The following is a 22,496-nucleotide window of genomic DNA, read 5'->3' as shown; positions in this document are numbered from 1 at the left end:
TATACAATTTAATAAGTGACAGGAAAAGGGGAAAGGCCTTTTTTGAAAATCAAATGACTTCTTGGTGAGAGGGGAGAGAAAAGGCACTTATGGTAGAACAAGTGACACTTAGGAAAGATAAATAGTGCCTTAGGAGAAGTGGGAGATGGGATAGTTTTGTGACAATGTCCGTTTGAGTCTGGTGCTCAGAACTTGTCTCTAATTTTGACTGTTTCTAAAAATTAAGTAAATAAATAGAGAAGATGGAAAGCCTGGGGCAGATCTCATTTCTCCTTGAGGAAATAGCTGTGAATCAGTGTTTAAGGTAGCATATAGAAAGCTTGATGGCACTGTAATGATTCTTGTGATCCATCAGAACGCTGACAACAGCCACACCAGATCCGAATGCTGTCCGTCTAAATCTTCAGGTCTATATACAGTGATTAACACTGGAAAATTCAAAAAAGCTATCAATCAGCACTGCTCAATATCAATGACAATTTTGCTGGGTGGTTGGGTGCTGTTTAAACAGCTGGCATCCGGGCTCAGTTTGAGTATGTAATACCCCAAAGTGCTGGGTTTTATTCCCAAAATCGGCTTACAAGTTAATGAGATGCAGAGAAATCTGGTTTAAAATACCACATTATATGTGCATGAGTTTGCACATATAATACAAAAATATTTTCCTTTAATAAACATTCTCTATATCATACTTAACATGAAATACCTAAAATGTTACACATACAGCCCAGCAGGTAAACGTTTACTGTTCATCTGTAACATCGTATAACAGACACTTTTTCTTCAAAACCTTCTCATATTCTTTACATGCTTTCAAAAGCATATCTTCAATTAATCTTGACTCTTTTGAAGATCCACGAGGAGTTCTGTAGGACTCAGACTGAAGTTTAGGAGTAGCTGGAAAGAAAATGAAAGAATTAGATTCCTTATTTAAAATACTTCATAGGTAACTAAATGTCAGTTTTTTTTTTTTTAGCTGAGACTTTTCTAAGTTTTAAGAAGAATGAAAAATACCTACATATGATTACAACAAAAACCCAAGATTACTGCTCTACACTTTGCCCAGGGTTGCACATTGAATTAACTGCTCTTGTGGCTAAGGATCAGAGCTCCTGGTTTTATCATTATTCATTCATTTACTCAGCAACCATGTGCTAAAGCACTGTGATAAACAGTGGAATCTCAAGATGAAGATGACACAGTCCACCCTGCAAAATCATGTACTGTAAACTGGAAAAATTGATGAACAGGCAATTTCGGTACAGAGACATAAATGCCATGACAGGTATAAAAGAGGGCACAGTTGAAACACTGAGAAGGGACGTCCAGTTTTCTGTCAATACTGTCCACTCTTTGGTGGCCGTGATATGTAAGCAGATGCCTGAAGGAGGAGGAGAACGTGCGGGAGGGGAGGCAACAAGCAAACACACAGAGCAGAGGCAGGAAGGGCGCCCGCGGGGCTGGAAGCGGTCTGACCAGACTCTGGAGCAGAGGGGCAGAGCAGGGGAGGAAAGAGGCACGGCTGAACACTTTGGCAAGAGCCAAACTGATGTGGGTGTTTTTCTTCCAAGCTAAGGAATTTGGAGTTTTTCCTGAGGGCAAAATGTTAACCAGTGACAAAGGCAATGACAGGAAATTTAACTGTCATCCACCAGGTGACAGCTACATGAATTGTGATTGCTTTCGGCTGGGGTTTTTGGCCTCAGTCAGTATCAGAAACTCGAGAAGCTGATGACCTCCATGTGTTCTGAGAACAGTATCCATGTGCAGGTGACAGGCCCACAGGGACAGCGGGAGGGGAAGGGTACAGCCAGAAATAGAGAACACAGACTTCTTTTTGAAAGCTATGGATCATGATGAAGAAGTGAGGAATAAGTATATTTATCACTATGAATGAAATTGTGCTTTCACAGTTTTCATTAGATACGTGTAAGAAAAAAATTTACATAGTATCTGTTATTCAAACAACAGAAAGAGGTGCCATTTACTGTTTACAGTGGATTTCAGAAATCAATGTCTAAATTCAGAAATGTTGGCAACATACCTTCTTTTACTTCTCTAGCTGCATTATTTTCCTACTTCTTGTGCATCTGAAATAAGTCAAATATTATTTTTAATGTTTAAGTTAAACAAGAAACACTATCATGGAATGACAGCTAGCTTATGAAATGTGGCCTTTAAATAATACTTTTAGAGACTTGACCTAACTTGGGGATTGCTTAAATAGAAAAATGATCACATGAATAAAATAAAATAAATTCCTACTTACTTTGATTTTAGATAAGAGAGAACATATGTATGTAAGTCTTAGATTCCCCTGATGGAAAGTACAGTAAACCCTGCCCTGGCGGAGACACATAATCTCAGAGGGTGATGCCCAATCTTATTAGCACAAAGAGTTTAAACAATTCAAGTCATGTTCTACACTGAAGGCATTTCTTTGCAGTTCTCAGAAAAACTGCCCTTTATAAAAGTTCAGTTTTTTTTAACTTTAATGGACTTTTCCTTAAAATGAGCTTTCCATTCCTGCACTTTTATAAAACTAAAATTTTAAGGTCTGTTCTATGCTAAAAATGTTTTTAACAGAGAGTCGTAGATATGTAAGATGAAGAAAAGGGTTCTGTTATAATGTGAAGTGAAAATTCTACTGGCAAACAAATTAAACAAATGTATGTTGCTCTCTGTATATGGCTAAGACATTTATGTCAGAAAAGCTGCTTGAAGAAAAGAAAAGCAGAAGCTAGCACCAGTTTTCAAACTTTGTTTCTGATTCACAACTTCCTAGAATTAGAAACAAGGAAAACAATACATAATTCTTTAACTGTAACTTTGTTTCCGTTCTAGAAATTAGGGCCAAGTTTTTGAAACTTGACTTAATTAGTTATGTATTTAATTATGAAATGTGTGGGGACACTTCAAACTACAAGTGTCCCCATCTAGAGTGTTCGTTTAAAAATCTTTTTATAAAAGTCACCCGCTCACTAAACAGGGTCTAAAATAGTACACCAGACATAATAAACACTGTGGTCACAACAGCAACACGAGAGTCGAGGCCTCTGTAAATGTTAGGTGCCAAGACAAAATTTTGGGCTACCGTTTGCCAATATTTTCAGAGACTGTTTTCCATAACACTGTCTGACAAGAGCATTCTAGAGAGGCCTTATGCAATCAGCAACGTGACAACAGTGCCAGGCAGGTCCTGCGAAGTGAGTAACACCGAACAGATGAAGGGAGAAGCCTTTATTGAAATAATTTCATATACAACTATGCAAAATGTAGATCACACTTTTACATGAAGTGAAAATAAGATTACTATCTTTGCCTCTGCAAAGCTATATTGTCAGTTTGTAAGTATTAAATACATGTTTTGCTGCCAAGAAAAGAAATGAGAATGAATGTTGATCAAGAAGCTGAAAAATTAAGTATAGAGAAAAGAGTGAATGGAAGAAAAAGAACTGGAGGAAGTTAAGTGATTGTCTTACAGAAGATAACACGCTTCCTCATTTGTCCATTCACACAAAATGAAATGAGGGCAGGAGGGAGTCCACAGGGCACAGAACTGATACCAGAAACAAGGTCACTAAACTCTGCCTCTGCCTTATGAGAAGTGAGCTTAACTACTGTGACAGTTTGATTAGAATAAAAATTCAGAGTGGGTGTCCCCTGCCTTGGAAGGCTGCTTTTAAAAGAAACGTGACCAGATTCTGCTGAGACGCAGTGCTGTGTCATGTAAAAAGTTACAGGCTTAGGAACATTAATCGTTTTAGCTCTGGGGCACTGGTATAATCCCAGTTAGAAAAAGGGTTGCTAAACTGAGTGGATAGTTGAGAAATTTACAAATTACTTAAATAAATCATTAGAAAATGTTTGAAAGTGTCAGTAATACACCAAAAGCCCAAAATCAATCAATGTAAAATGTAGTCTTCCTATTTAAAATTGATTTGAAGGACATGTATTAACTATTGTGGCCATGATTCATGTTTGGCACACCAATACGTAAAAACTCTTGAACAGAAAAAAAATCTTTAAAACAGAGGAATTCTGTCCATTATAATATTGTCTGGAATTAAGTTTTCAGTTCTTAGAAAAAAATTCTATGGCCAAGAAAATCTGACACTGATGTATCTGCTCAGGCCAATTGTAACTTTCTGTATTCTATAACAATATAATAAATAACACAATTGAGTAAAACTGTAAAATTGCTTCTGACATGTAGGACAAAACATTCCATAAATAAACTAGAATGTGAAATCTGAGGGTAAAAATTAGCAAAACAGATATGGGGTCCACCTGCTACCACTACAACGATGCCAAGTGACAAGGCTGTACTACATGCAGCAGGAAGAGAGGCAATAAACCCAAGCGTTATGAACTGGAGGAAACTTGCTTCAACAACCAGCACGACTGAAATCACAGACTTAGAGCAATGCTTCCGTCAAGTTAGAAGAAAAGGCTAAGTGAGCTGGAACTTCACAGCAGGAAGAGTCCAAACTGTTAAAACCTTGCACATAAAGGAGAATGTTAAATTCAATCCTAATACCATTTTAACATTTTTCTTTCTAGAATCATAGCTGAAAAGCTGTGGAAGTCTGTTGTTTTGTTAAGCCCCATCCAATCACCCATCCCTTCCTGTCATTTTAAACACTATGTTCACACCTCTCCTAGCATTACTTTATGTTTTCCCAGCAGAAATCATTACATCTCGAGCAATCCCAGAAGGCACCTTCTTTCTGTACGTCTGACTAAGAATTCTGTAAACAGTAACTGTATAATAACTGCTGTGAGGTGCTCCGTCGTGGGGATGAAGACGTGTCTGTGCATCTGGACAGAGCAGTGCCTTTCCATCTCCCTTGCTATATCTAGCATGATTTGGCCCCATGGCCCCACAGAAGAACTACGTGTACCTTGGAACTACAACACTTAGTTTAAAATAAACTACTTTCCAACTTATCTAGAAGTACTAAAAAATAGACACCTCTTTCCTCCAAGAACATTAAAGGAAAAAACTGTCCTCAGGAGCTTTCTCTTGCACTGCTTTTGCACTCACACTCTTTCACCATCATCCTGTAAATTGACACACTGTCAATTTTTTGGTGACAACTAATGGGAACATTTCAAGTTTGCCTCATGCTTAGCCACTGACAGAAGTGTTAGCCATGCATTTTGTTTAAAACCACGCAGTCCGGTTTCATGACTCTGAAGCATTTAGACTCAATTTACCCACAACAGTGTCTATGAAACCTGAGCTTCTATCTTCTTTGACTTATTATGACATGAAGCCAAGTGAGAAAAAACAGGTTGAGACCTCACTTAACAAGGGCCCATGCTACCTTTCTCTGCATCGAGAACATCATGAAAACACCATCAAACCATAAACCAACGTGCACTGCTTTCAATGGCTCTTCGAACAATAATGATACACAATGGAAACTAGCTGTATTTTAAAGGCTCCCTATCATTGCCACATCGCTATTTCTACAGGTGAGGGCAAGACAGAGACATAAGTGAACTGCATTTTAAAAATTTAAATATTTGCTTTTCTTGACTGCATATTCAGAAATGTTCTACAGTCGCTCAGTAAGACATTTTATAACAACTAAAATAAAAATGCTATAAGTAAAATAGCAATTAAGGATGTACTCTTCGAGAAGAAAGTGATAAAAATTTTAAACTTAAATACAGAGCTTAATGTTTTTAGTGTTACAAGTTTCTTGAATTGATAAAAAGAATTTATCTTGTATTCCTTTAAATAAAAAACATCCATATGTGGTTAAGTATCTTGATGCCATTTACTTATGCTTAGGGGTAGAAAAACTGGGGTGCAGCAAAACTTGAAAATTACTATGAACCAATGCCAAACCGAAATCAATCAGAAACTAAGACAAACATTGGAAAGTATGTCTCTAGTTATTAGGCAGTAATACTTAATTTCTAAAATAGAATTTAAAATGGAGCTTTTTAAGAAATTTAAAATTTGTCAGTTTACTTGCATTTATTGAATAAAGTGAATGACAGGAATCTCTTGAAAATGAGAAGTCCAGGGACTTAAAAAAATTATAAAATTTCTGTCTCCTTTCTTTATTAGCACAATTAAATATGGCTTTTACTTAGTGTGTGTAAGTCAAATAAGTAACTCAGAATTTCATCAAATTAAAAACAGGAATTATATCAGAAATCTGAAACCCAGGGGAAAAAAGATAATATAACTAACCCCGAACAAGCAATCACTCACGCTAGTTGAAGGTTCTGAAAAACTCCTGAAGTTTGCACTTTGAGTAAGAGTCCATTTGTGCTCTGAGCTATCATTAAATTTTTCAGCAGGCCTTGCAGGAATAGTTTTGAGGACAGAACACTTGTACTCTTCCGCCATCTGAAGTTTAGTGTTCATCACTACCAGCCTCTCGTTAATCCTGTGAGGATTGCAAAACACAGATTTCATTCATTTCATTTTTTTCCTAAGTGATGTGTATTTTTAAAGTTGCTATAATAGTAAACAGATTACCCAATTAAACTGTGTTTTGACAACGAAAATATGTCAGCGCAGACCTACTGTAAATAATTACAGTTTAAAACTGTCCTAAAGAAGGACATATGTGCCTGGTGGGGGGGCTTAACTAACAAGTACTTCAAAGTGGGGAGAGTCAGAGATGGAGATGCCTCCACAGAGGACCCCTCTGCCTTCTGCATCGGCTGCATCTAGACATAAATACCCTCAAGATACCAGTTTAGAAATAAAAAATAAACCATCCCGCAAAGCCATTATCAAGTGTTTGCTTTCACCACCTTTCTATACACATTTCACTCATTACCTGGGAGAAATTAAGCATGCGGCACTGAGGAAGAGTTTAGAGCCACCACCTCTGGGGGGCGCCAGATGGCAGAGTCGGTGATGGGAATAAACTGTGACAGTGCCAGGGGCAATTTCAAGTGTCCCCCAATTTGCCGAAGCTCACTTTGTTACTTCGCTTTTATCAGCACCTGTTTTCCATAACGAAAACAAATCTCAAGCGGATTTTCACTTTTATGAAAAAAAAAAAAAGCAAAAAGCCAGAATAGCGTTGGGTGTTTGTTTTAGCCCAAGCCATCAGAAGGGCAACACGCAGCCCGAGCAGCAAGAGGGGCCCCACCGAGCTCCTTCCCCAGAACCACACGCAGTAGCCCGGCATCACGCCGCCACGGCTTTGGACTGTGTCTGTGAGCACCTGTGCTTAATGCATATTTATTTTGTGCATCCACCAGCAAGATGTGTCCTAAGGTAGCTGCCTCTTTGCTTTACGCCAACGACTTTCATAGGAACACTCTACTTTTGGATACCGCGGAGACCTGTAGCTTATAACATTGTTACTCAGGCACTGGAGGAGGGACCTGCCCTTTCTGTCTTCCACACACCCCCTCGGGCTGGCCACCGTATTCTTTTTAGCCACTTTGTGAACTGCTATACTGACCTTCACCCCTATGTTAGTTTCCCCCTATTCCCCAAGCATACCTTTATGTAGCGGAGACAAACTTAGAAGGATACAGTACTTCGTCTCAGGGTGCCCACTAGTGGTGATACCAAATATCACAATCAAGAAAGTAAATTCACCAAACACCAGAATGGGACCCCTTGGGTTTAAGTTGTACTCTTCCAAAACAGTTAACTTTAAACTCAATAACATTTCTATTTATGGGAATTCCAGCTAGAAATTTTGTGATAATGTGTCTGTCTAAATTACAAAGTTTGCAAAAGCCCCAGCTTAAAGATTAGATCAGGTTAAATATATGCAAATATAAAACATAAAGTCATGTAAAAGCAACAAAAGGCAAGGAGATGCAAACTGCCCTGGACTAACATTTTAAAGGAGAGTTCATTTACTAACATCATTTTAACATCAATGCAAAATTATACTATCTAGTCAGCTTTCACTTGCTACTTACATCATGAAACTGGCTCAGTAATAATTATGCCTTAGAAGCAAATTAATGACCTAATTTATTCTCCATAACTCTATGTTTTGACTTACGAGTGTAATTGACTTGCCCATGACGTTCTATTTTCTGGCTCTTCGAGGTACAGTTGTCTGTATTTTTCCAGTTCTTTTTTCTCAGAATCTAACTGAACAGTTTTTCTTTTCAGTTCAGATTCCAGATATTTAATTTTATGCTTCATTTGACTTATTGAAGCATTTTTATATTCTCTTAACAAGTTATCTTCATACGCTGCTTGTGTCTAAACAAATTAAAAGGATACAATTTAAAAAATAATTATAACCTGAGTAATTACAGTGTATTCATTCTCTTCAGTTTTGAGTCAATCATTCAGACAGCAATTTTAAATGTAAAAAAGCTGAACTTTAAAATAATTTATCATCAATGTCAAGTGAATTAAATCTGAATTATGAAATTAAAGTTGAATCACTCTTATATCAGTACTCATGTAATGTGATAGCTCAAAGAATAACAGGATCAACTTAAAATTTTAAAAATTGAACAATACAACTTAAGAGTAATCCAAGAGTGTGGTACAATATTTAAATCACAATATTTTCTTTTCCTCCTAGGAGTCTTGACTTACACCAATTGGCCTTAAAAATGATTCTCTAGTGAGAATTGTTCTGAAAGATCAATTTAGTGATAGTAATGATGGAAATTGAATTATTTAAAGGGAGGAACAAATGCGGCCTTCCTTCCAGAAATCTACAAAACAAACTACTCTATGGGAAGTAGAGGAAACATAAAATGTATACATCCAAACTGTAATTCACAGCAAAGTGAATTAGAGCACATTAAAGTTCACTGCTTCACCTGTAAAAACTGGCTGAGTTCTTTCAATGCTGCTGCTACATCCTGTTTTGCTCGCTCTTCAGTCTCCCGTTTGCACTGCACGACTTGACTGAGTTCTGTCAATTTTTCGGCTATATCCCGTCGTGCTTGCTCTTCAATCTCCTGTTTGTACTGCTCCACTTGACTGCGTTCCACTGTGTTCATTTCTAGGTGATGTTTGAGGTTTACTACTTCTTCTTCCAACTTCTTTTTCTCCTCCTGTAATGTTTCACATTTCTTTTGCATCCCTTTCATAGATAATAACTCTTTTAGAAGGAGCTGAGTTTCTGCACTCAGATGGAGAAGTGCTGAAGTTGTCAATTGCAGTTTTGCTGTAAGATCAGCATTCTGCATGAAGAAGAGAAAATTGTTTGGTAATTAAGTTAGCAGACTGACAACACCCTAACTCTAACCCAGCATGAAACGTTGAAATAAATTCAGTTACAATAAAATGGTATCTACTTTGTGCAATGGAGAAACTCAAATTACTCAGAAAATCAAGAAAAAAGTTCAAACCACCAAGAGTCACAAAAATATATTGTTCACTGTCATCATCTTTGTTATACATTTGTACTTGATTTAACACTCTTATTTTTCTGTAATTGTTTCATGTCTTTCCTACATAAAATGACTATAAGACACCTCTTAGTAGAAAGTCTCTTACCAATTCCTCCCCAAATCTTAACTCTCCATGATTTTTAAAGCTTTAGGGAGATCATATTGAGTTACTCAGGGCTGAATTAATAAATGCCTCCCAAAACAAGACTTTGGAATTAAGACTGCAATTAATACATCTTGCAAATATGGATTCTAATGCCATAAGCCTTTCTCTGGACTACAAATATTTTATGCTAGTTTGAATTGCATTCCAAGGAGCAATGAATGACTTGCAGGGTTAAGGAGAAATCCATTTCCTTGTGTAGTGGTTTAGTAAGATGACCCATATATTTTTCTAAACAAACAAACAAAAAAGCCTTAATTCTTGGGACCCCCTGTTACTCTCCACCAAACAAGAGAACATACTCAGCCAAAACAAACAAAAATCTTGCTGGGGTTTCAGTGACACTGACTTGGGAAGAAGCACATTCCTTCAGATAGGAGGGATATTTGGTAAGACAATGCAGGCAGAGGTGGTGGTTGTAAAACATCTCTACAAATTCCTGGACAATTCCCCTGTGAAATTCCCTCTCCTGAAATATGTACTGACCTCGGCATCTGGTTTCTAGGGGACAGAATGTGGGGGCACTGCTGTGTGATTCCTAAGGCTAAATAGCTTCTGACTTTCACTCTGTAGGGACGCTCACCCTTAGAACCCAGCCATAACATTGTGAAGCCCAGGCCACCTAGTGAGCCTTTGTACACGCAGTTGTCCCAGCCTATGGCCCCAGCGAATGTCCTTAACCAAAGCCAGCTCCAGCTTCCAGACATGTGCATGAACAAGCCTTTAGATTATTCTAGGGCCCGCTTGATTCCAACTGGAGAAGAAATAAGCTGGCTCCACTGAGCCTTGTCTAAACGCAGGTTTGTGAACCAAACAAATGCTGTTTTGAGTCACTGGGTTTTGAGGTGGTTTATTATATAACTTATTAGCAATAAATAACTGGCACAGATATTGATATTAAAAATGGGGTGCAGCCATTAAAAAAGAACCAAAAAAGTGGGGATGCCTTTGAACCTGGAGGTAGGTGGAACCTGAACAGATGTAGAGAAGAGTAAGAATGAAAACCCAAAGTGTCCATGAGACTGTTAGTGGAAGCCTGGGGGCCTTTGAAGGGCTGAGGAGGAAGGCTTCTAGGCCAGGGAAGAAAATGACACTGAAACCGGAGGAAACGGGACGCTTGCTACCAAAGAGTTGAAAGTAAAATTGATGAGAGAGATAAGCTAAAACAAACAAACAAAAAGATTATTAAATACAAAGGAAGCAGGACCCAGTGAGTTCAAATATCTGTATCCCATTTAAAGAACTGCCACATGCCCAATGGTCACATAATAGGTAAACAGAGAAATGGCTTCTGGGCTAAGATCAAATCTAGGGTGCTGCCAGGAAAACACAGTCTAAAGATGAAGCCAAGACTTTGTTAAGACCTTGGAAAGATTTAAGGTGCTGCCTCAAATTCCTTTAAAGATCTTAACAACATAAGAATTTTAAAGGCATGGTCCCCCAATAGCTTCACAGGGAGCCCAAGATGAAGAGCTTATCTCAAAAAGACCTATGAGGGTAGCTTTTCCAATGGCATGAACCCAAATAAAATTCACAGGAAACTCAAAGTTTTAAAGAGAACTGTGCAAGCAAAATCACTGCCTGCTAGCTTGGACTGAAGGAGACCAAGACAGTGTAAAATGAGATGAGGTCTTTGGGTTTTTCTTAGAAGGTCTACAAGGAGGAAGCTGGCTTGAGAGAACTACTCAGCTGTAAACATAGGTCATTGCTCAGGAAAGGGACAGAACCAAGAGCTCAGAGAGGGCAGTGAAGGAGAATTCCTCCCAGGGTTAGGACTAAGTCCTAATCAAAGAGCCAGCAGCAAGCATCAGGCTGCATTTCAGAACTGCTACAGACCAGTGTGCCTCCCATCTTCCAAGTGTGAGTGAGAGAGTTTGTGTGGTGGTAAACACCCAGTCCCCTTATCCTCAAGCCTTAGCACTGAGAGGAGTGTACCCAAGGGGCTGTACTCTAGAAACCACACCCAGGAACCTCATCCCCATCTGGACCTGATGAAGATGGTAAAGTAAGACCCTGGACTGGAGCCTGAGCCTAACACCACAGCGACCGAGACCTGCTGGGGAACTGAGAAGGGTTACGGGTGTTTCTCATATGGAAGCAGTAAGAAAACATTGTGGCTAGTGAGTTTTTGAATGGTTTATGCTGGTTTTTGAATGTCTCCATAAATTTTCAAAATTAATTCCATAAAAAAGGTGGAATATGGGTCAACCTTAAGTGACTTGCTCCTAATGAAGGCAATACAGTGAAGGTGGGTGAACTGCAGGGCTAGGTTTGAAAAGGCATTTCAGCTTCTGCCTCCCTCTTAACCCTGGAACCCAGTCTTATGTTGTGGGCAAGCTCAGGCCGCTGAGCCAGCTTAGGTGTTCCAGGGGAGGGGGCCCAACTGCCTGCCCCAGCAAAGCTGCAGCCAACTGCCAACATCAACTGTCAGACATCAGTGGATGAACCTTCAAGTGCTGCCAGCCCCCCGCCTTTGAGCTGCCCCACCTGAAGCTGAGAGGAAGAGAGGCCAGCTGTCTTGGCCACACTTTTCCTAAGTGCAGATTGTGAACAAAATAAATGCTTGTTTAAGCCACTGAACTTTGGGGAGTTTGTTAGGCAAAAACACATAAACGGAAAAAAGGATGACAAAAGATAATAAGAAATGTAACTTGTATACAGTAGAAATTGGTCTCCTATAAACTGTAATGTAATAAACGTTGAGATTAACTTAAAGACAATGTGCTGATGAGAAGAAGCAGATAAAGAAAGACCTAAGAACTAGAGAGAAGGAAGATTTTTTAGAGTTCCCTTCAATTACAAAATCTTATAAATAGGCATGTATGCCTCTTTACAACTTCCCCTCAACTTTGAGGATAAGGAAGCCTGGTAGGCAAGGAGACATAGGATTTGAAGACTAATAATTGAAAAACAACTAGAAATAGTCAGTTTACTGAAATCAGCCTCTTTACCTCATTTCAATTAACTGAAACTCTAAGAGACAGGCAGCTTTGAGAACTTACTAATCTAGCATTCACTCTTCATTTTCCTTTCCTCAGAGAGAAACTAAAATATCATGGAACCATTTTTAATCTTCTCAGTAGTAAAACAAATGCAGTGTCCTTTGGCGGTATTTAAATTAAATACAAGTTTTCCTTTACCTTACTTAAAGCTTGTTTGTAAGGGAAGGTAAGACTGTCTCACCTTTATGCTGTAGCACAATGCTTCTCCATATCACACAGATTGGCTTTGAACTTTTGAAATTCAAATTACTAATCTGTTATCTGTTTCTGATAAACTGATTGAATATTATCTGATTTTTAACAGTTGTACTCTTGAAAATTTTTCCTTGGATGGGATGAAATATTTATTTCATTAATTATGCACTAAGCTATAGAGTACAGCTAGGCATCTCTCTTTTTAAGTAAAAGGATGTACACACAGGGAGCTGAGAATACAGGATCTACATCCAGAGTAGGATTGGCAGCAGCATTACACACAAGAATGAAGCCAAAAGAGGATTTCATTGTGAACCTCAAGATAATGGGTTAGAGAGGCTTCCAAAGATGAAGGTTGAATTCATTTTTTCCAGGCTTAACCTTTTGCTTCTGGATAGTGAAATCTATGGATAAGTCTGTTAATTATAATGAGTGCAACGTAATGAAGTATATTGCAGACTGAATCAGTAGATCCCATGACCATGATTTGATAGAAACTGGAGTGAAGTGGGAGGTACTGGGTGAGAAACTAAAGGTCTGAATGGGGTGTCGGGGGGAAGGAATGGACTTTATCTTTCCAAGCCTCCTTTCTGTCATGTCACAGAGTCAGCAAGGCATAAGCTGGCCACACGCTCCTTCAGGAAGCAGCAAATCTCCACAGAAGTAGAGGTACAGACATTCCTCTACACTGACTTTCTATTTTTATGTAAAACAACTGCTAATGTGCAAGATGACTCGGAAAGAGTTCTCATAACATCTGACTTGATACTGACATAGGACAGACATAGATCAATGCATCACCAATGAGAATCTAAAAGAAACCCTCACATTTACGGTCATTTGATTTTCGATATGAGTGTCAAGTAACTGAATGAGACAATAATAGTCTTTTTAACAAATGGTGTGGGACAACTGGATATCCACATGCAAAAGAACAAAATTCGACCTCTACCTCATACTATATGTAAGAATTAACTTGAAAGAACTAAAACTACAAAATTGTTAGAAGAAAACACAGGTGTGTGTCTTCATGCCTGGATCTGGCACTTGTTTCTTAGATAGAACAGTAAAAGACAGAAATAAATTAACTGAACTTCAACAATATTAAAAACTTCTATGCTTCAAAAGACACTGTCAAAAGGTGAAAAGGCAAGTTCCTGACCAGGAGACAGCACTGGAAAATCCTACATCTGATAAAAGATTTGCACCCAGGATACAAAAAGAACTCTTACAATTCAATCATGAAAAGACAATCCAATTTTAAAATGGGCAAAAACCTGAACACACAGGTCTTCAAAGGAGATACACAAATGGATAAGCAAATGAAAAGATCAGCAACATTCTTAGTCATCAGAAAAATGCAAATCAAAACCACAAGGGGATGCCAACTCACACCTACCAGGAGAGCTAATGTCCAGCGTTGACAGGAATGCATAGAAATTGGGAGAAAGATATACTTTGGATAAAAATGTTAGATGGTGCAGCCACTCTGGAAAACACTATGGCAGTTCCTCAAAAGGTTACACAGAGTTACCGTATGACGCATATGACAGCATTTCCATTCTTAAGTCTATTCCCCAAAGAAATGAATACATGTTTACACCAAAACTTGGACAGAAGTGTTCACAGCAGCATTATTAACAATAGCTAAAAAGCAGAGGCAACCTAAAGGTCCATCAACTGATGGGTGGATAAATGGTTTAGCCCCACAACCGAGTAATGTTTGACAATAAACAGAAATGGAAATACTGACAAGTACTATGACATGGGTGAACCTTGAAGACGTTACGTCAAATGAAAAAAGCTAATCATGAAGGACCCACAGCATGTGATTCATGTGAAACACCCAGAACAGGCACATCTATAGAGAGAGAAATCAGACTGGTGGTTGCTGGGGGCTGAGGGAGATGGTGGGCTGGGGGTGATGGCTAAGGGATGCAGGCTTTCTTTTTGGGGTGATGGGAATGTTCTATAATTGATTGTGGTGACAATTGCACACCTCTGAATAATCAAGGAGATACTAACTATGCATCCTAAATGGGTGAATTCTATGATATGTGAATTTTTTTTTTTTGGTTGGGGGAAGTAATTAGGTTTTACTTACTTATTCTGAGAGGAGGCACAGGGGATTGAACCCAGGACCTTGTGTATGCTTAGCATGCGCTCTGCCACTTGAGTTATGCAGTCCTCCCTATAATATGTGAATTATATCTCCATAAAGTTAAAAAAAAATCCAAAGGCAGGATCTAGACCATTTTCTTAATTCTCTATTTTGGGTGTACCTACACGATCTGAATTTCTCCATGCTTTTACAACACTTCTAAAGTGAAAAGGAAATTAAGGCAATGCCTAATTGCAACTGGTTTGTATAATGACTTTCCTGCACAAGTTATCCTGAAATCCATGTAATCAATACACACAGATTCTATATCCATTCACAAAAGTGAGGAGGAGACATGCCAATTTTCTGGACCATGTCATGAAACATTATCCTCTGATTTTATCTAGCTTGCCTCACTGTGGTGAGAGATCACTAAAAAAATACTGTTTAATAGGATAAAAGTTAACTTCTGTGAGGAAAGATGTATAATTTTCAACTTCTCTAAGGGTAAATATTGTAAGAAAAAATATATAAAGAAATGGCAGAATGAGAGTCAAAGTTTAAGAAACAAGGGCATCATAAAGATAATAAAGCTGTAATTATAATGAAGGTGCAAAAGAAAGCTGTTCCTGAACAGCTAGTGTCCTACAACACTCTGCACTGCACATTCACGGCTGACGTGCTTAATTTCATACATACTTGGTCTGCAATTTGATTTAATTTCCTCTCTAAATCCTGTGTCTTATTTTCTATATCAGTCTGATGATGTGCTGTTGTCACCTCCAGGGAAGCTTCCAACATGGACACTTTCTTTCGGGTGTCAGTCAGTTCTTGTTGAAGCCGTCTCACACAGGCCTAAAAAGATAACTGTGTTACTGATGTTTAAGTCACCTTATCATTAAGCTAAATTAATAATATATAACTCCAACATATGGACTTTGAGAACTGTCCCCTCAGACCTCAATTCACCTTCTTTTCCCCATAGGTACACATTCCTCTTTACTGTCTTATGTTAAAGACACAGAAGGCATGACTCCCCTGACTTATTGACAGTAAGTTAACTTAGACAATGGCTGGATGCAGCAGCCATTCCCTGCCCCTCTTAGGAAGTGGCCGAGCTTTACCCCCACTGAAGTCTCAAACAGAAAGGGGTGTGCGGGTGGGATGAGTGGTGGTAAGTTCCACCCTGTGGAACATTCTCCCTCTTTCTCATTAGAGGCTTTAGTTCAGACTTCACATATTCAATTTGGTGCTTAAATCCTGCCAATAGACTCCTAGTTCACAATAAAAATGAGGTTATTCCAATGGCCTTTGGGGACCCTAGACAACCTGGCCTCCCCCGCCTCTGGGACTGCAGCTCCCACAGCTCCTCCCACCCCTCCCACTCACTCCCTTCCTGCCACTCAGGACTCTGGCCACTTCTCCTCAGTCTGCAAATGGGACACCAATGCCAAACTCGTACAGCACAGAGCGCTCCAGTTCCTCTGTACTGGACAAACTTAGATCCAAATGACAGTAACTGAGCCTTGGAATGAGAATTGTGAGCAAATTATTTGAAAAAATGTTCAAAGTAAATTATAAATAAACGGGGGAAGACTAAGGCAAACCCAGTTTTGCAAAAATTCACATTTGTCAAAAATTATGTCTGAATGAAAAGTAGATGCCTTTAAGGAGTGAAGAGGTCACAACAATATATGATTTGAGACGGAAATATTTCTAAATTTAATTCCAATTGACATAAATAAAAATAAAATTATATCAACTAAAAATGTATGAAAAGCTACTGAAGGAAAAGTACTACAAGATACAGCATTTACACATCGGTTCATCTGGGAAAGCTGGATTTGACTGTCAAAGTATCCACAAAACTGAATCTTCTCTCTCTCTCTCTCTCTCTTTCTTTTACATTTTTTGTTCACACAACTGAATCTTAACTTCAAAATACACATTTTAGGTATGAGCATTTCATTTATCTGCTTCATCATGATACTAAAATGTGGTGACAGAAAAATTAAAATGATATGGGTAGTATAAGACTAAATTGCTAATACCTGTCTGTATCTGTCAACAACTTACAGCTTAATCTCTTAAAATTTCAGGCGACAAGGCATATTTCCTCAAAGTAAAGCACCTCTCAGGTCTAATTTTTGTTTGCTGGATACAAGATATGCTTTTAGGCTGCTTTACAGTGTATATGTTTCTAGCCCACACATTTTTAACATTCAACCAGTTTCATCATTTAGCTTTCATCAGACACTACTTTGAATTTTCTTTGAGGAAGTCTGAAAATTAGTTCTGTTTCTGGGTACTTACTTGCATTTCTGCTCTGTCAGTTTCATACTGATACATTCTGTCTTTTACACATTTGCATTCATTGATTAATTCCTTGTTTCCTTCCTCCAGCATCAGAAGTTGTTTACGCGTGGCTTTACTCCGACGATCTGGAAACGGCTCTGGGATATTAATTGTCTTACTTTTGGCTTCATTTTGAGCAACTTCCAGTTGCTGTCGAAGCAACATGTTTTCACTTTGTAGTTCACACAATCTGTCCTCCAAGAATGCCTGCTTTGCAGCGTATTTATTGACTTTCCCTTGTTTGCGCTGATACAAGGGTTCAATTTTCTTGTTTGAACACTGGGCTTGGCTTTGGTCTCTATGCACACATTCTAATACCGTCACTGGTCTAAGAGCTTCTCTTCTGGGATGTAGCTCAATTTCCGGGCCACGGTATTGACTTTCAGCTTCAGGAAGTTGCGGAGGAAGCACCTCGCCATTATCTTGTGGGTCAGACACCCCAAAATTCATTGTGTCCTGTGAATGAAACCACTCATCTCTTACTCTTTGAACTGTACTCAATAAGCTGACATATTACAATTTCCTTTGAAGTGAAAGACTATTCTCTAAGTTTATACAACATAAAGTTTGCAATAACTGGATATCCAACTGGAAAAACTTAAGGTGGATACGAATCTCAAACTTTATACAAGCAGAAATCCCCCAAAGTTCAAAAATTTAATTAAAGACTGTGAATCAATGAAAGTAAAAAAGAAATCACAAAAGAATGTTTAATAAGCTCAGAACTGGAAAGGCTTTTCTTTCTCTGAAATACAACAAACCCAGAAGGCTTAAAATAAAAAATGAATAAATCTGACTACATTTAAAAATTATATCTGATATCTAATCTTTACAGCTACCCCCTTAGTAAGAGCCTTAGCTCTGATTATATAACAATTTACCTTCCATTCATTCATTCAGAAAAGACACAGAGCATCTACTAGATGCCAAGAACACCAAGAAATTAGTAATTTAAGCTCTAAATGTTATAGTTCATATTTAGGATGAGATAACTTTTTAAATTTGTTTTAAATGAAAATATAGATTAATTCAAAGGAATATTATAAACAATATTGATGAAACAGTGTTAGAGATAAGAAATTTTCACCTAAGACTAATTTACCTGACTCGGTTTATCCCTTCTGCTCTTCAGTTCAAATTTTAGTGGTTGGAGAGTGCTTTCAAGTTGCTGTTTCTGCAAAACTTGTTCATTGTATTGTTTCTCCCTGAAAATTCATTTTGTTAGAAAATAAAAAGTTCATTTTCTGATCTGGTTCTTCACATGCCAGTTTATTATCCTAATGGAATTTCTCTGTTCTCTTTTTTTTTTTTATTTCTAAGTCTCTCATTTTAAATTCCTCACTTCAATTTCTCCATAAATATGTATATATTTGAAAAGTAGCAATGAAAAGACATAATGCTACTGAGTTTCAGTCAAGAGTAACTCTGGTGAATAGTGTAGGAAAGAAATTTTGCAATTATTCAGTAAGGTACGAGTTGAAAACTACCCTTTTTTTGCCCACATAGTCATAAATTACTCCTTTATTAGAACAGAGAGTTTAGTTACTAATTAAGAGAAGTTGCTGTTTAGAAACAAGTTTATAAGTTCATGAGAAATAAAATTTCAACTTCATGAAATATTACAGGTACTCCTAAATGATCTACAGTGGGAGGTAACATCCACAGATGTCTTTTCCAGAACACAGATCCCCGAATTAGCATAATCCAAGGCGAGGCTGGGGAGTCTACTAGCTGATGCCCTACACTTTGTGTTTCTTCTTTTGTAACACTTTGAACTTACCTATTTGACTATTATTTATTTAGTAAATCATTTTTAAATCCCTTTTGAAACAAGGCAGGATCCATAGTAAGTAATTAAACAATAAAGAGTAATCCGTGCTTTCAGCATAGACCTTTGAACTGATCTTATCTCTGCATGAGAGAGATGCTGAAGAAACCTAACAGTAATCATTTTCCACTTTACTGTTTAGTCCCTGTTTTCATCTATCAATAATAAAACTGCATAATTTTTTTAAGTTTCTGCCTTGAGACAATTGTTCATTTCATAACTCTGCAAGTGGGAATGTAAAGTACTATAAACTTCCTGGAGGACAATTGGGAGATAAGGATCAAAGATCTTTTTTTAAAGAAATATAGAATGAGGAGATTTTATATATATATATTGCTGTGTTATTTCCAAGAGTCTCATATTCCACAATAGTAATGAAATTTTCTCCCCTGTTAAACCCCAAAAGGTCAGTGAGCAATTATAAGACTTCTCCTGCATATCTACAGTATTAAATATAAAGAGTTCAAATATTTCTTTAAAACCAAGAAATTCAGTACCTCATACTGCAGAGCTCTCGTTCCCACGCCACATTTTGACGTTCTAACTGTGAATTCATTTCTCTTGCTTCCAAAAGCTCTTTTTGTAGCTTGTTAACCTTATTTTCCATTTTTTTAACTTTTCCTCTAAGCAGTTCACAGTCAGATTCTTTACATTCTATTAAGCTTCTGAATGAATGAACTGCATTCTGAATTTTCAATACGGTACCATAATCTGCATAAGGAAGAAAACACAAATAGAAGTAAAATGAATGAGTAATTTTTGTGTATGAAGGACTGTGCATTTTGCATTCACTCATCCATACATCGAACAGTTGGTACTGAGCATCTATTTGGTGGAAGACATTCTTCTAAGCTCTGCAGATATTAAAAGAATGACAAAGTAATATTGTGAACATTATGTAAATAAATTTGGCAATTCAGATGAAGTGGGTAAATTCCCCGAAAGAGAGAAATTACAAAAGCTCAATTAAGAAAGAACACATAAGCTAATAAGCCCTATATCTTAAAAACCAAAATGAAAGTCCTATTTAAAGACCTGACCACAAAGAAAACTCCAGTCCCAATGGTCACACTGGTGAATTCTACCCAATATTTTAGGAAAATTTAATACCAATTGTACACAAATTCTCCTCAAACAATGAAGAGGAAGAAATATGTCCTCATTCTACAAAACTAGCATTAACCTGAATCCAAAACCAGACAAAGATATTACAAGGAAGAAAACTAATGTCATGAAAATGGAGGTAAAATTTCTAAACAAACATTAGCAAGTTAAATCTGACAATACAGGATAATTCATCATGGCCAAGTGAGGTGCATCCCAAGAATGCAGGGCTGTATTAACACGTAAAAATGGATTAATGTTATTCATCATATTAACAAACTAAAAAAGAAAGATCATATGTTCATGTCAGTCGATAAAAAGAGGCACTTCCCAAACTTTAACATCTATTCCTGATAAAAACTTCCAGCAAACTAGGAACTAAGGGAAGCGTCTTCACTATGACAAAGATCTGTGCCAGCTCTACAGCTGACACCATACGCAATGGTGAAAAGCAGAATGCTTTTCCCAGAAGGTGGGGAACTGGACAGGAATGGCTCCTCTTACTCCTCTATTCAGCACTGGGCTGGAGCCAGTGCAATCAGGCAAAATAAAGAACCGAAAGACATCTGGATGGGAAATGAAGAGGTAAACCTGTCTGCTAATCAGCGGGGAATATGATTACATGGTGCGAGTCAGCTAACTCCAACCTGTGGGCTGGGTTGCTTGCTTTGGTAAATAAAGTTTTGCTGAAATACAGCCACATCCATTAACTTCTGTATTGTCTATGGCTACTCTTGTCATAACAGTGACAGAGCTGATTATCTGTGACAGAGAACTATTTATTGGCTGCAAGTCTTACATGTGAACTATCTTTAGTAAGACAGTAGTTTAAAGAAGAAAAAGCTTGACCATCTTTGGTTACATAGAAAATCTGAGAGAATCCATAAAAAGGCTACTAGAACTAATCAATGGGCTCAGCCAGGTTGAAGGGCACAGAGTCAGTATACACTAATCAGCTGTATTTCTATAATCAGAAACTAAAATTTGTTATATTATTTTAAAACAAACAAACAAACAAAAAAAACAAATAGAAATATACTACTTACAACCGCACTAAAAAATAAGAAATACAGGTAAACTCATGAAGGATGGAAAGACCCAGACACTAAAAACTCTAAAATATTACTGAGAAAATCAAGGAAGACCTATATAAGTGGAGAAATAAACTTTGTTCGGGGTTAAAAATTCCATATGGTTAAGAAGTCAATTCTCCCCAAATTAATCTACAGATTCAACATAATCTACATATAATTTCTAGGACACTAGCAGACTTTATTTTTTCACATTGACAAGCTGATTCTAAAATTCATGTGGAAAGAAGGGTAATAAAATGAAACACGATGAAGCCAGAGGACACTGGTCTTTAACCATGGAGCTGGGAGAAGCAGGAGCTGGATTTTAAGCAAGGGGGTAACAGAGATCTGAATTTTAAAAACTATCTAGTAACCACGGTTGCGGTGTAGCCCAAGGTCCCAGGAGGTGGAGCGGCGGAGAAAGAAGTCCTGAGGTGATTGCAGTGTTCTAGGAGGGAAGCAGCAGTAACCTGGCCTTGGGTGAAGGCGCAGGAGCAGCGGACTCAGCACAAAGCACAGGGAGTGGGAGCGGTCACAGCCCCTGGCTGGCAGCGCACAGCGCGTCTGCTTCTGCCTTAACACAAAGCAGGTTTCTGGGGGGGGTAGAGGGTGGGAAGGGATAGACTGGGATTTCAAAATTGTTGAATAGATAAACAAGATTACACTGTATAGCACAGGGAAATATACACAAAATGTTATGATAAATCACAGAGAAAAAAATGTGACAATGAGTGTGTATATGTCCATGAATGACTGAAAAATTGTCCTGAACACTGGAACTTGACACAACACTGTAAAATGATTATGAATCAATAAAAAATGTAAAAAAAAAAAAAAAAAGCAGGTTTCTGAGACGCAGCGGACTGTAAGGTGCCCGCGCGCCCTGGGCAGTACTGGGTGTGCACACGTCACCGCGAGATACTTAAAAAGGCTTTGTAGTCATGCGGGGGTCCTACCTTTTCTCTCCAGGCCAAGTCGTTCGATCAGCCTCAGGGTATTCTTATAATTAGGGTAAGGGGACTCGCAGTCCTCCGAAGCTGTTTCCGGTGACAGAGTTAAGTCATCGAGGTCACCCACAGAATTCACCTGCTCTTTGACCTACAAATAAATAATGCTATTTTGCAGTGTCTCCAACATAGTTATAAAATATGCTCAGTGTATTGAGGTGATAAATATCCATCTTTGTATGAGAGCAAAAACACAGACACTTCTTGAAAGAACTGATTTTTGTCAAAAGGCTAACTTTATCAATAGTGTTTCTAAATTATTTTTAAGTAAATTTCTCTACAACAAAGGAGGATTTTCTGTTTTTCCA

General features: G+C 38.0%; 1 protein-coding gene across 1 annotated transcript in view; it reads right to left on the bottom strand.

Moving 5' to 3' along the window:
* Positions 1–608: 608 nt before the first annotated feature.
* Positions 609–22,496, bottom strand: part of LOC107035227 (coiled-coil domain-containing protein 144A-like) — a 52,025-nt gene continuing 30,137 nt past the window's right edge. The window contains exons 22-31 of the mRNA XM_072966412.1: positions 22,138–22,279; positions 19,502–19,715; positions 18,279–18,381; positions 17,135–17,632; positions 15,521–15,676; positions 8,785–9,150; positions 8,004–8,209; positions 6,233–6,410; positions 2,045–2,090; positions 609–897 (exon numbers count right to left, since the gene is read on the bottom strand). Coding sequence (XP_072822513.1) covers positions 2,076–2,090; positions 6,233–6,410; positions 8,004–8,209; positions 8,785–9,150; positions 15,521–15,676; positions 17,135–17,632; positions 18,279–18,381; positions 19,502–19,715; positions 22,138–22,279 — 1,878 coding nt within the window. The 3' untranslated portion in view covers positions 609–897; positions 2,045–2,075. The remainder of the gene's footprint in view (positions 898–2,044; positions 2,091–6,232; positions 6,411–8,003; positions 8,210–8,784; positions 9,151–15,520; positions 15,677–17,134; positions 17,633–18,278; positions 18,382–19,501; positions 19,716–22,137; positions 22,280–22,496) is intronic.

The sequence above is a fragment of the Vicugna pacos genome, chromosome 9, assembly GCF_048564905.1.
Source record: "Vicugna pacos chromosome 9, VicPac4, whole genome shotgun sequence".
Lineage (NCBI taxonomy): Eukaryota > Metazoa > Chordata > Mammalia > Artiodactyla > Camelidae > Vicugna > Vicugna pacos.
This window is presented reverse-complemented; position numbering and strand designations above follow the sequence as displayed.